The sequence below is a fragment of the Mesocricetus auratus genome, unplaced genomic scaffold (assembly GCF_017639785.1).
Source record: "Mesocricetus auratus isolate SY011 unplaced genomic scaffold, BCM_Maur_2.0 Super-Scaffold_100022, whole genome shotgun sequence".
Taxonomy (NCBI): Eukaryota; Metazoa; Chordata; class Mammalia; order Rodentia; family Cricetidae; genus Mesocricetus; species Mesocricetus auratus.
In genome coordinates this window covers 30,424,590-30,437,813 of record NW_024429203.1, presented here as the reverse complement: position 1 = coordinate 30,437,813, position 13,224 = coordinate 30,424,590, and the positions used below count along the sequence as shown (strand labels likewise).

The 13,224-nt window shown below is 38.7% G+C and overlaps 1 protein-coding gene and 1 long non-coding RNA gene across 2 annotated transcripts in view; one reads left to right on the top strand and one right to left on the bottom strand.

Moving 5' to 3' along the window:
* Window positions 1-7,801, top strand: part of LOC110339669 — a 57,643-nt gene extending 49,842 nt beyond the window's left edge. Inside the window, exons 3-4 of the long non-coding RNA XR_005870292.1 lie at window positions 6,310-6,532; window positions 7,196-7,801. This is a non-coding gene — a long non-coding RNA (uncharacterized LOC110339669). The remainder of the gene's footprint in view (window positions 1-6,309; window positions 6,533-7,195) is intronic.
* Window positions 1-13,224, bottom strand: part of Arhgap20 (Rho GTPase activating protein 20) — an 80,302-nt gene that overhangs the window by 25,979 nt on the left and 41,099 nt on the right. Inside the window, 5 exon segments of the mRNA XM_040729897.1 lie at window positions 333-410; window positions 2,908-2,992; window positions 3,881-3,922; window positions 7,238-7,387; window positions 9,498-9,662. Of these exon segments, the coding sequence (XP_040585831.1) occupies window positions 333-410; window positions 2,908-2,992; window positions 3,881-3,922; window positions 7,238-7,387; window positions 9,498-9,662 (520 nt within the window).

The following is a 13,224-nucleotide window of genomic DNA, read 5'->3' as shown; positions in this document are numbered from 1 at the left end:
ATGTAGGACATACAATAAAAGTGCACAGTATTATTCTAAGATTCTAGTCTAACTATTATGGTTGTAAGGTCACAGAGGTGTTAAAATAGAACAGCACCCATATGTCAACATAAAAGTTCTCCTGTTTTTTACATGCAAGGGGCAAATGTAACTTGGTTATTGATTGTGGAATGGAATGGGTTATATTTACATGTAATTGACTATTATTTTGAATACCAAAGTTTAAAAGAGTATCTAGGTGGTAGGGGCAAAGGAATCACATGTTCAAGACCAACCTGGGCTACACAACAAGACCATGTTATAAAGAAGAAAATCTAGCAGAAGTAACTTACAGTTATCCCTAACATTTGTAGCGACATGTTGATAACTTCATTTGCTGTGTCTGAATTCATTACTGTTATGGTTTTAAACTGTAAAGAAAAAAATAGACATACATGAAGAGTTTAAAACTGGTGAACAAATCATTGTCAGGTAATTATCCAAAGTTGAATGCTGATCTCACGTATGGACACAGTGGAGCACAAGCCCTCCATTGTGAATGACTTTCACTCTCTGACATGTTATGACCATGAATAATCCATTCCTTTCTCTTAAAGGATGTGCTTCAGAAAGCTCCATGAGTGAGAGGATGTGAACCTCACTCCCAGACAATCACAAACACAGGTACACATCAGCCAGGCCATTCCTGTTCTGCCTCTACAAGTGCATTCCTGTAACCCAGAGGGGAGAGTGATGGGGTGGAGCTGAGCCTTGTTCTCTCAAGTGCTGATTTTATAGTGCGGGTTTCATATCTTTGGTGTGAAATCAGTTAGGGAGAAGCCAGGATGAGAACTGCTCACTGAAAGGATTTAAGGCTTGTGAGTAAGAACTCCCTAAGTGTTCGGAACTGGAGCTACTGGGGTTTGCAGTGCTGCAGTCCTTCGATGGCTTAAAATAGACTAGTTTGTGAAAAAGTGGAGGTTCTTGGAAACCCATTCTGTCAACTGATAGGGCCATCTACCGTAGTTCTCCACTAACAGAAACACAGTCTGTGACCAAGAGCAGAGAAACCAGCTAGAGCCTTCAGTATCTGGAGACTGCACAGAATTCCAAGAGACTCACACACAATGGATGCTACTGAAAATTAACTCAGCCTCATACATAAGTACATACGACCACTATTAGAAAAACTAGAAATTAGTGCTCTGCCCCTCGACACAAGGTTTACTTACATGGTACAACAAACAAAATGAAAGAAAGCAGGTGAGGCCCACTGATATTTATCTGTTTTCTCCAGAGTTTTCAGCTATGAGCTAATCACCTGATAGGGCAGACTATTAATTGAACCAGCTTTTTGAAAAGCATGTATATAGATTTCCTGAGTTGTGTTTATTCCCAAGGGTTATACCAAAGGGTCTCAGGCCAAAAGGGAGGACTGGGAAGGCCCAATGTCTGGCATCTACCAGAGTGGCATAAAAATGGTCCAAGTCAGGTTTTAGTCTAAAACAGGCATTTAGAAGAGGCTCTACTGCCCACCCTGCCCCTCCAAGTTTGAAAGTTCATCCATTCAATTTAAGAGACTCTGTCAAAAATTCTTTTGTAGCAAAATGTCCATGTTTCTAAATAGCTAGTGTCTAAGGCAATTTTTTTCTCATTGGGCACATATATACTCAGCAGTGTAGTTACAGAAGTGTGTCTCTCCCTACAAGCCTTTCTGGGGAACAGAACAAATGAGTTTCAGCATGAAGTGCTTCTTGCCTAGTGAAATGTGAAACAGACCAAACTAAAATTGTATTGAGTTTAGCAGAATTGATCAACAACTACATATAACTTAAGGCTAAGAATAAAAGCATAGTTTCCATGGACACTTTCCTATTGGGGTTCACACTGGAAGCATGTGCCCCTGACAAGAGACACCACACTGATACAAGGAAAAACTTGAGTGTGTCCCTTTATCTTGACTTACTCATAACTGCATCTCCTATCTTTTCTCCAAAAATGAGTGGGGCCTCAGTTTTCTAAGCATGTATTTTCCATACGTAAATGTAATAAAAATCAGAACCACAAAAATCTTTAATGTAAGCAATCATATCAAAACAAGCAGAAACATACTAGGTTTTGTGTGTTCTTTCCCCCTCTGTTTTACTGGAGTTTCTTAGCCTAAAAATTTGAGCATTTCCTTCAAGCAGTGAGAGCTGGCCTTTAGGGGTTGGTCAGAATGTTTGTGTAACTGTTTTTTTTTTTTTGTTTTTTAACTAAAACAAAACTCTCATGAACTACTTCCACACACACACAGTGACTGTGACCAAGACCTGTTGTTGTGTAGTATTATAGTCTACAACACCCTGAGAATACAAGTTCCCATTGTTCATAATTGATAATGGTTTGGAATTGTATGTTACATTTTCAGCTAACAAAGAATACATAACTAAGGCTAAAATCTTGATGCTTACCATGGTGGTCCTTAGATAACGTCACCTCTATCAGATCCATTCTTTAATCTCAGGGATTTAATTCTTAAGAACTCAAAAGAGTTGAGTTTTCAAAGACACCCAAGTGAGGTGACAAGTTGGGAAGAACTAGGTAACAACAAACACCTCCTGTGGAGTCATTCACTACAAGCTTCAGCAGCTGCTCCTGAGAGGATCCATGAGATGTCTGACAAGCAATGCTCTCTCTAGCCAAGGGAAGATGTTAAATATTGCAGCCAATATGAATTTCCCTTGCTTCATTCTTTCTAGCATTTGCTTTTCACGCATATAAAGACACAGTCAAAAGCAAACACCCCTACTGTGGTAACTCCAAATGCCTGCCTTCTGTAGTACACACTGTCTGTCTGTCAGCCTGCCTGCCTCATTTTTCAACCCACAATATTTTGTACCTCATGAAGGGAGCTAGAATTTAATTTTCTGGCTCAGAAATACTTACATAGGCACAATTCCCAATGTCCTTGGCGAAGATTTTGAGGGGAATGCTCTTCGGGTAGTCCTTCTCTTTTTCTAGAGTGATGTATCTAGTCAAATGCAACAACCCAGAACAACAGTGAGTCGGATGGGATTTACTAATTGCTCATTAAAAAAATCAACCTATTTCAATAATATTGTCAATATTATATGTTCTTTTGTTTGGGTGATGAGGACACATGAAATATTCAGCAAATCAGATTATATGATAGGTTGAAAGAATTTTCCCCCGGTCATTAGGCATTGCCCCCCCCCATGGGACATCCATGTCAAGTGGTGTTGAAGGTGAGACCAGGTAAAGATACCTCTGAGTGATGGTTTGTCCTTACAGCCTCTGTCTCCTCTGAACAGGTTTCTACCTTACTGGGGAGTACTTGACTACATACTACTACATACTACTATTGTGCAATGAATTCACTCCTCATTTAGCTAGCTGCCTGGCATAGTGTAAATCTTGATTATTCCATGTGGTGGGGGAGGGGAGAGAAAAGAAAGGGGGGAAGAACTTTGCCTCTAACTGATAAACCCATGCGGACCATTTTATTTGGTATAGTCAATGGAAGGGATAACAACCAATTTTTGAGGTGTTTTGAATAAAACCTTGTAATTATGGGAACTTAAAATGCACTCTGAAGAAATGACCAGCTCCAACTGGTAGCTTGAGACTACACAGAAGACAGTGGCGATTCATTTCTGTCTAATGTGATCTAATCTAATGTGACCCCAATGTTCCCCTTCCTAGAAAGAAGTCCTTGTAATGACAGAATTTTATTTCCAGTATGTTCTAGCTGGTGTCCAACCCAAGCAATGGGTCATTTTGCAGGTAAATGTCAATTTCCATTAAGAAGAAGGGGCATCATCAGGGAACATCTCTGCAGTAACATGTTTGGTTTAACCACAGGTTAATAATATTATAAATATGTGCACTGAAAAAATACCTCTGAAGGAGAGAGAGCCATTTGTCCTTTTGTTCTGGAGAGCTGTAATCAAAGAAAATGGAAGAGAAATAAACCAATAAAATATTGATGCCAGTATTTTAAAGTATGCCAATTCAGGTAACTGCATCAACAGCCTGCTGCTATAAATATAGCTATACATGTATGCTGTGAGCTTCATATAACCGCTTAGAAGATGCTAAAGGTGTATCAGTCCCCTGGGAAGATCACATAGCTCAGGATAGCTTTATTAAATCCACTTACGTGGATCCAAGGCAGATGCGTTTTAATATGCCACTGCTCTTTCACCAATGCTGTCAGGGCAGGGAGCATGAGGCTTGTTGGGTGGAAAGAATATCTGAGTTGGAAATGAAATATTTGGTCTCAAAAAGGTGTGCAAGTGAGATCACCATGGGAAAGCCATTTATCTAAAGCCTCCATCTTCATACCTGTAAAATTGGATTATTCTCTCTAAGTGATTTTTTTCAGCTTAAGTTGTTATTTATAAAAATAGAAAGTATGCTTAATATTGAGATCAAAGCAAGATTTGGCAGATAGATGGAAATGTTTTGGCCCAGAAACCAGTCTACTATCAGAAAACATGTTTTTAATCTCATATGTATAAGGAAGGCAAAATAGTAATTTAGTAGATTTTTTTCAAAGCAAACTTATTTTTGACTACTAAAATCTTTTGGTTAATATGAGTGTATATACAATGAGTACTGCCATGAGTGTATACACAATTAACATCTTTGTTTCTATTGCTGCTGCTGAATTTGATGTTTAAATTTAAAAATGCATCCAATTTATATGCATCCATATATTTATATGAACCTGTCAGTCACAAACTTTAACCATACTTCTAGTCTATGTATATAAACTGAAAATATTTTATTGTTCCAGAAAAATATTTAATACATATTTGTAATTTGTTTTAACTTTATTGCTTAATTCTTCATAGAAGCATTCTTTCAGGGTTGGCAATCAGATAGTATATTATGCATTATTTTAGCATGGAACATAACATTTTCATGGTTGACAATTTTTGCTATCTTAAATTTTTCATTAAAAATCTGTGTGTATGCTTTTGTGAATATATGCCACATGTATGTGGGTACCCACAGAGGCTAGAAAAGGCTGTTGGATCCCCTGGAACTAGAGTTATAGATAGTTGTGAGCTCTAATGTGGGTGCTGGGAACTGAATTCGGGTCCTCTGAGAGAGCAGTAACTGCTCTTCACGACGGAGTCATCTCCTCAGCCCCTTATTTTGTGTAACCTCCTCCAAGAGATTTCTAGATTCAGTTATGCAAAATCCTGATTTAGAAAAAAGTGTTCTAGCACCCACATTGTGAAATAAAAAGTCCCCTTACACCCCATTTTTTTCCAATAGCAGAGGAGGGGATTTTGCTCCTTTGGGTAGTTTTTTTTTTTTTGTAAATGCTACAGTAAGTGGGAACTACTTTGTGTGTGTCTCCCTTCATTCCAATACCCGTGGCTGACAGACTGAATTTTAGTTACTTGGCACCATGACAAGCTAAAGCCTTCAAAAACGGGGTGCTGGGCACACTGGTACGTGCTGGTGCCTTCTGCCCAACTCTCATTGTTCTCCAGAGCCCTCAAGTAGTTGCTGAAATGCAAGCAGTTTTCTACAAGGCAGGCAGTTAAAATTGAAATATTTTTATACCAGAGGCAGAACTTCTAAAGTATCTTTTTTAAAAAGTAAATTATTAGTTTGGAAAAAAATTGTTTCCAGAAAACAGTACATTCCTAAATTTTCTCAGCCAGTTGTAGCTTCTCCACTGTTGTTTTCTTATAGTCATAGACCAGCTGTCAAAACCAGGGAACAATGGTGTTTACTAATAACCAAACTGTTGATTTTTTTTTCAGATTTCATCAATTCTTCTGGAAATGACTTTTTTTCCTGTTCTAGGAGCCAACTTGGGGCCACACATCACATTTAGGGACTGTGTCTCCCGAGGGAAGTTCTATAGTGATTTCTTAGTCTTTCCTACTTCTGTGTTTCACTTTGGCTTTTTTGAGGAAGAATGAGTAGGGAGTCCATAGACATTCCCTCAGATTGGTAGATGCTTATGATTCAATAAGAGATGTGAAGGTTTTTTTGGGGGGTAGAGGGAGGCGCTGAATATTATAGAAGTGAACTGCTCTTATCAAATTATGCTGAGACCTACATGACATCACTGCAAATGTTAACCTTCATCACGTGGTGAAAGAACCATGCTTTGCCTAAGGAAAATGGCCCCACATTTCACCCCTCTTAAAAAGAGTGGGGATTCTCATAATACACGGTCATCCTTGTGTGAAACTGCTTCCTTTTACCAAGCATATTAGACATCTGCCATGGAAAGGAAGAAATACAGAGAGTGACACAAAAATGTGCTTCTGCTAAACAAGTCCTTCAAATCCCATACAGGTCAGCAGTGCACAACAGAAAGGAATGGCATGCCCACTCATCATCCACAGAAGAACAGTTTCTGGAAAAGTGAGCAGTCTGGCTTCATAATGATGCCCGAGTAGTCTGGTGGTAACAAAGGAAGAGAAGCGGATTGAAAAGCTTCATGTACGTGTGATGAACACTAAGCTCTTTAAAATGGAAATCAATACTGGAGCTGCTGTGCGATTGTTCAAAATCACAGGTATGGGTTTTCATGAGCTCACCCCGAGTCAGAGTCAAACAACCCTATTCAGGCTGGAAGACAAATGCTCTGTATTCATCTGTTCTGTAAACACATGCCAGCCTAGGAGTGAGGCTTGGGAAACTAATTTACACTTTGTAACATGGCAAATATGCTTATGACTACCACAGCTCTGTAGGTAGCAAATCAGAACATAGCATACAAAAGTACTTTGACACATTATCTGTGTCACAAAAAACTAATTAAAAAAACCCCCGAGAGTAAACAAGTCATTCAAAACTACCCCTTATGCAAACTTAACTGCACTAATTTATGAACTGTTTCAGTGGAGGAGTATTTCAAACACATTTCCTAGACATCAAGAATGGGAGGGTTCCTAGATGGTTCACACGGTTCTATTTCCACAATTCCATAAATTCTTTTCCTTCTAAATGTTTTCATAGAACTTTAAAAAAAAGCCACAAGATAACCCAAGGTGAATTACTCTTCTGGTCCCCAGTACTTATCACTAACTTTTATGTATTTCATTCAAATAGCCTTCAGATGCAAAGTCAGCCATTTGAGTACTGTTATTGGCAAAGGCAACTCGATATACAGTCAAAACAGAGTATTTTCCTTAACAATTAGGCACGAAATTGATAAAAACCTTTCGCTTTGCTCTAGTATCTAACTGAGGTAAACCTAAGGACAAGCCATGGTGCTTACCTGAAAGTGGCCACAAAGTTCACCGTGGGCCAGCCCAGGACGAAGGACTTCAGAGCGTTCGTGTTGCCTTCTCCCACTTCGTCCACACAGCTTGCTGTCCACATGTCAGTCAACTTTATTTTATTTTTTATCTTAAAATTGTTGTTATATCTAGAGAGATAGAAACCAAAATGGGTGCTCTTGTTATTTTGTTTCTTGAATTTTATAGCAGGTTCTGTATTTGTTATGAGAGGGCAAAGAATCTCTTATTGTCCCTATCTCTTGTCCCTGGAACACCAGATTATATAACATGGATGGTTAGTTAGGACTTTTGCAACACGAGGCAAACTTAGTTCTCATGCTTGCATTAATGGCAACAAATATCTATAAAGTAACTTTTTATATATGTTGAGTACTACAGTTGGATCAAAACCCAACTTAAATTTGTCATAATAGTTAATTTATTATCTGTAACTTGCCTACTTTCATAATCATTTCAATGGGTACACATAAAGTGTAAAGTACTTCCATCTTAGATACTGAAAATGAGCATGGAATCAGAGAAATTTATAATACACTTTCAAATAGAATGGTTGTTAAGATTGTTGCTTTAGAAACACAGATTACCTTAAATTTTACTTCTTAGGTGTTTGTTCCCCAATCACTTTCTGGTATATTCTTGAAAACAATGAAAATTTATAACCTAAAAACAGAGCCTAAACTAGAAACAAAACAACTAAAAACAACACCACAAAACAGAGTAGGGCTAACACTATTAGCATTCAGCTCTGGGGACCTAGGAGGCAAGCTACCTTAAACTGGCTGTGATTGCTTTCTGGCAACTCCTTCCTAATCTTCCTTAGACCCTTGATACTGCAATACAATATATTTTGACCTAATTGACCGATTTAATGCTCACAATGGGTCACAAGCTTTAGTAGTTACAGGGCATTGAGAACTACGAAGAGAATGCTCGGGGAAATGGATTTCCTACCCTTCAGAACCACTTGACTAAATAAAAGCTGCACTGAACTCAAAGATCCAGCACTTGAACAGGAGCCCCCCACATTCCTCTATTACAGAGAATATAAAGCTCAGTGAGATTTATACTATGAATAAGGACTTTGAAGGAATGATGCACAAAGGGACCAAGTCTCTTTGTTTCTACTCTTGCCTTTACTCCAAACCATTGTTTATAATGAGTAAATACTTTTAAGAATTTAAATAATACTATGGCATTCCTCAACTGAGATTAAATTCCAAACTCCCTAGTGATTCCAAGTTTCTGAAGTGTGTACCCCAGTGCTCTTAGCTTCCTGATGTACCCTGTGAAGTTCCCTTCCATGCCGTACCCTTGGTCTGTGTGACCAATAGCACAGGTCAGAAATGACAGTGTTAACACTTTTGAAAGAGTTTTCACTATGAAGAAAGCAGGGAACCATGCTATGAGAATCACTATGGAGGAGACCAAATGAAATGAAACCAATAGCCAGTGAGGAACCGATAGCTTCCCAAATTGGTCCTCCAGTCAAGCTTCAGGGTCAGGAGGCTTGAGCCAGAGCCACCCACCAAAATAATCCTGAGTCCTGACTCACACTATATGAGATGCTGGTAGTTTTAAACTGCAATGCTTTGGAGGAGTTTACTATTTAGCTCATCTTCTCAAGGTCTTTAATAGCTAGTTGCTTTTCATCCTTGAATAATTCTTTACCTCAACTGTGCATCTAAGTTTTGTTCCTAGTATTGGTCCCTATCTGCAACTCTTCTCACACACATACACAAAACAATGCAAGCTGCCCCATCACTTCTCATAGGAATGCAGGCTTTAGAGGAACAGGGCCTAGACCTGTTACATCCTTCCTTTCCCCCGCCTATGTTTCCTGGGGTCACGGCACAAACAGGACCCTGAACAAACACTTTTGTAAACAACTTAAAGTTCAAGCACCTCACTCAAGATACTAGCTAGAGACACCGGAGAACTGTCTCAGTGGTTAAGACTACCAGCTGCTCTTTCAGAGGACCTAGCTTCAATTCCCAGGTCACAACCATCTATAACCCCAGTTCCAGGGGTCCTAATATTCTCTTCTGGCTTCCATGGGCACTGCACGCATATGGCAAAACATTCACATGCATACAAACACGAATAAGATTTTAAAGAATGATACTAGCCATTTAATACAGGCCAGACATTCTTATAGTAAACACCGAGTGGAGGATGCCATCTTTGTTAGAGAAAATTTAACTTTATAATGATTACTCACAGTATATACAAGTTACTTACTTGATTTTGGCTGCAACAAACAGATCATTGAATAGGAAAAGATGCCGCTCCTGCCTCTGCAGGCCTCTTTTAAGTTCCACTGGACCATCAATCAGCAGAGTCCTACTGGAGCACATGAATGATGACAGAAATGCACACGTGTCAATGCTAGCAGAATGACTGTCTCTGAAACAGACCACATGCAACAAATCAGTCAGTCAAATGCTCAACCACAAGACAAAGGTTTCTATAGGCACGACTGACATTTGTTTATGAAACATGGAACTCAAAGGGGTTTTTTGTTGTTGTTGTTTTAAAGCAATGGCTCAATGTCATCACTGGTCTCACTGATTCTGCACACAGAAGTTTCTTAGACCCTCATTATGAAAATATCTTAAGGTTGTAATACCTTTATAATAAATACATGTACAATCTGACTTAGTCATTAGCATTAACATTTATCATACTGGCTCATCAAATCCCTAATCTTAACTGTCTTTATATGGGTTCATTAGTTCATTTCCTTTTTGGGTTTTTAGCATTAACTGCTTTGGGACATGTGTATCATTAACCAGAGCCTGATATTTAGTTAGGTGTTGTCTCATAATTAAAAAGAAAAATTACACAGCAATGAAATGCACAAGACCAAGTTTTCAGTGCATATACACTAAGTTTTGACAAATGCATTCACCAGTGAAATCTGAACTCCTAAACCAAGGTACAGAAAAGCATCACTCCAGGTCATCCTCCTTGGTCATTATATGGTTGCCATGTGTTGTTAGTTCCTAGGTGGTTTCATTCATCAGTGCAGGTTGAGACTAATGCCGAATTCAAATGTTTTACACACTTAATAATGTAAAAATTATCCCCACAAGCACATTTTAGCCATTATTAGCCTGCCGGCTTTGCATGACCAGCATCTGCTGGCCAATAAAGTCTTTGGTTATGAGAGCCCACATTGTGACAGAGCTCTCTACCGCTGCAATGCTCCCCGCAACACCAAATGCACCCATAGCTCCCAGACACTATCCTCCCATCCTTTTTCTTAGGAGTTCCCTCACCTTCTTCTGGATGGCAACTTCTTGCCATAAGCCAAACTCATGCTGTGAAGACCTCTTTACAACCTTCATATTGCAAAATTAACCACAGATAATGCACAAACGGATAGGTGGGACTGTGGCCTAATGATACCCTACAAAAATAAAGCAACCTGTCTGGGCTATAGTTTGCTCTAAGCTATGGTTTAAATGTTACTTCTTTTTTATATAAAAATTATTTAAATTAAACCCAAATTTCTTTTACATACCAATCCCAGTTCCCTCTCCCTCCCTTCCTCCACCTACCCCCATCTTAATACCCATCCACTCCCCAGGGAGGGTGAGGCCTCCCACAGGGTATCATCAAAGTCTGTCACATCATTTGGGGCAGAAATGTTTACTTCTAAAAGCTCAGAAATAAAAAAAACAACAGGCACTAACCTGAAACTCAGGAGTTATCATTATTTGCTTGAGGTTAGCCTAGGAGAAGGGTTAATATAGGTGACCTTTTAAATGGTTTACCTTTTAAAACAAAGGATTTCCATACATAATAAAAAACTTTCAATTAGTAGTTATTATTCCTTCAAATATGATTTGGTGGTACTTGTTGGTGAGAACCCACAAAGAAACAGAACATTTTTTTCCTGTGTGACTTTAGCTACATGCAAGTGTGTAATCTTAAAGATTTCTATGTATGACAGAAGATGCTGCAAGACCTTAGCAAGCTGAGCCTCAAAAAAATATTTGTGTTGTAGTACATCTGAAGAAAACCAAAATCACTCAGCACTCACATAATTTAAAACAACTTTCATTTAAGGGGACAGACACATAATTTTGTGTTTTTAAAAATTATGTATCTTAGTGTTTTCTCTTTAAAATGTATTTATTATTAGTCAATGATGAAGTATTTGTTTTTATTCTGAGTGCAAGAGAGATGTGATTATTTTAGTTTCTTATAGTATAGAAATGGAAGGAGTAAGATCATAGCCTTCTATTTAACTCTTAATATATCCTTAATAGGATCTACCAGTTATAAATACCAGATTGCTAACTGATGAAACAATACTGCAAATCATCTAAAAGCTAATCTGAAGAGAAGAGTTTATGAAGCTATTCCTGAATGGCAAAAAGAATTTTAAGACCTAATTATTACTAAAACCAGATAACTTCCCTGAAACCTGGCCATAATAATATTTCCTAGTATTTACTATTTGGGCTTATGTTACAAAAACACCAACTTGACTTTTAGATAAAGTTTAGAGAAATAGTTGCTTTATATGAATCACATCACAAAGGAGTGACTGGGGAGATCCCTCAGGAGGTAAAGGGCTTGGGGTACAAGTGTGAGCTGAGTTTGAATCTCTAGAACCCCAATAAAGCTGGGTATGGTAGAAAGCATCTATGATATCTGTGCTCCCACAGAGAGATGGGGGCAGAGATGGGAGACTCGCACATGCTGGCTGGCCCATTAGCATCGTGCATGTACTACAGAAGCCATCAACAAACACCCTGGCTCAGGGAAGAAACCTGGTGTTGTCCTCTGGCCACCACACAGTTCTGTCTCACCTGTGCACTCCACCCACACACTCAACACAAACTACAACACAGAATAACAGTGTAAAAGCAGAACTCTTCTGGGAAACACATATGTTCATAAAGGATAATCCATATGATCTCAAGTATAATTCTCAGTAATTATTGAATACAGTCTACTTCCTCAAAAATTTGCCCTAACTCATAGCCCACTCAGATGTCATGTCTCCCATGAAAACTTTCTCTTAAATCAGTCTTAGCTTGTCAGCTCTTATTTGGTGTAAGTTCAGTTCTCTATGCCTTCAATATTCTCATTCCACATTTATTATGAAAACCATGTAATACATGTGACAGTGTTAAAGTTTGCTTTGCTGGGTACCTGCCATGTTCAGTCATAGAAGACAGACCCATTCCTTGACATCAAGAAATCAGCAATCCAATAGAGGAATCAACAAGAAACCAATGCTGGGAGGGACATGAGGGTACTGAGGCCCACCAAAGCTATGATCTTTATCTGAGCCTGGATGGGTTAGGAAATTTTCTTGGAAGACCCAAAGTCTTAAAGGATGGAGGGGCAGACAGGTCTATAACACTGAAGGGCACTCTAAAAAAAAGAAGTGTAAATCAAGATCTTGTGTTCTTATGTCTGTGTGGCAAGTGTTTTACTGACTGAACTCTTCCTGCAGCTCTTGCATTTTGATAATTTAAGAATGTAAGATTTGTTAGTATTTAAAATACCCACAATGCACAACCATTAGCCTATAGGTCTAAAGCATCAACTCATCAGCCCTGCCCCTCCATGGATCTGCCTGTTATTTCCCATCTTCCTTCTTTAGGCCAGCATAAGAGTTTCAAGGTTCATACTGTAGCTCGTCAAGTGTTTTATTTTTATTGCCACGTGTTACACTGTATGGATACACTTTAAAAATCATTTGCTGGGGGTGACACTTCAGTTGTTTGAATCTTTTGGCTAGTATGACTGATGCTTCCTTGAAAATGTCCATTTTCAATGCTGAGTATACAGAAGATTAGAAGCACTGGATCACATGGTAATTCTATATTTAACTTACTGAAGAACCACTGGACTTCACCACAGTAGTGGTCCCACTTTACACCCCACCAGTGATGGATGATGGGCCCTCTTTATGTTTTAAGGACATGCTAATGAAAAAACACTT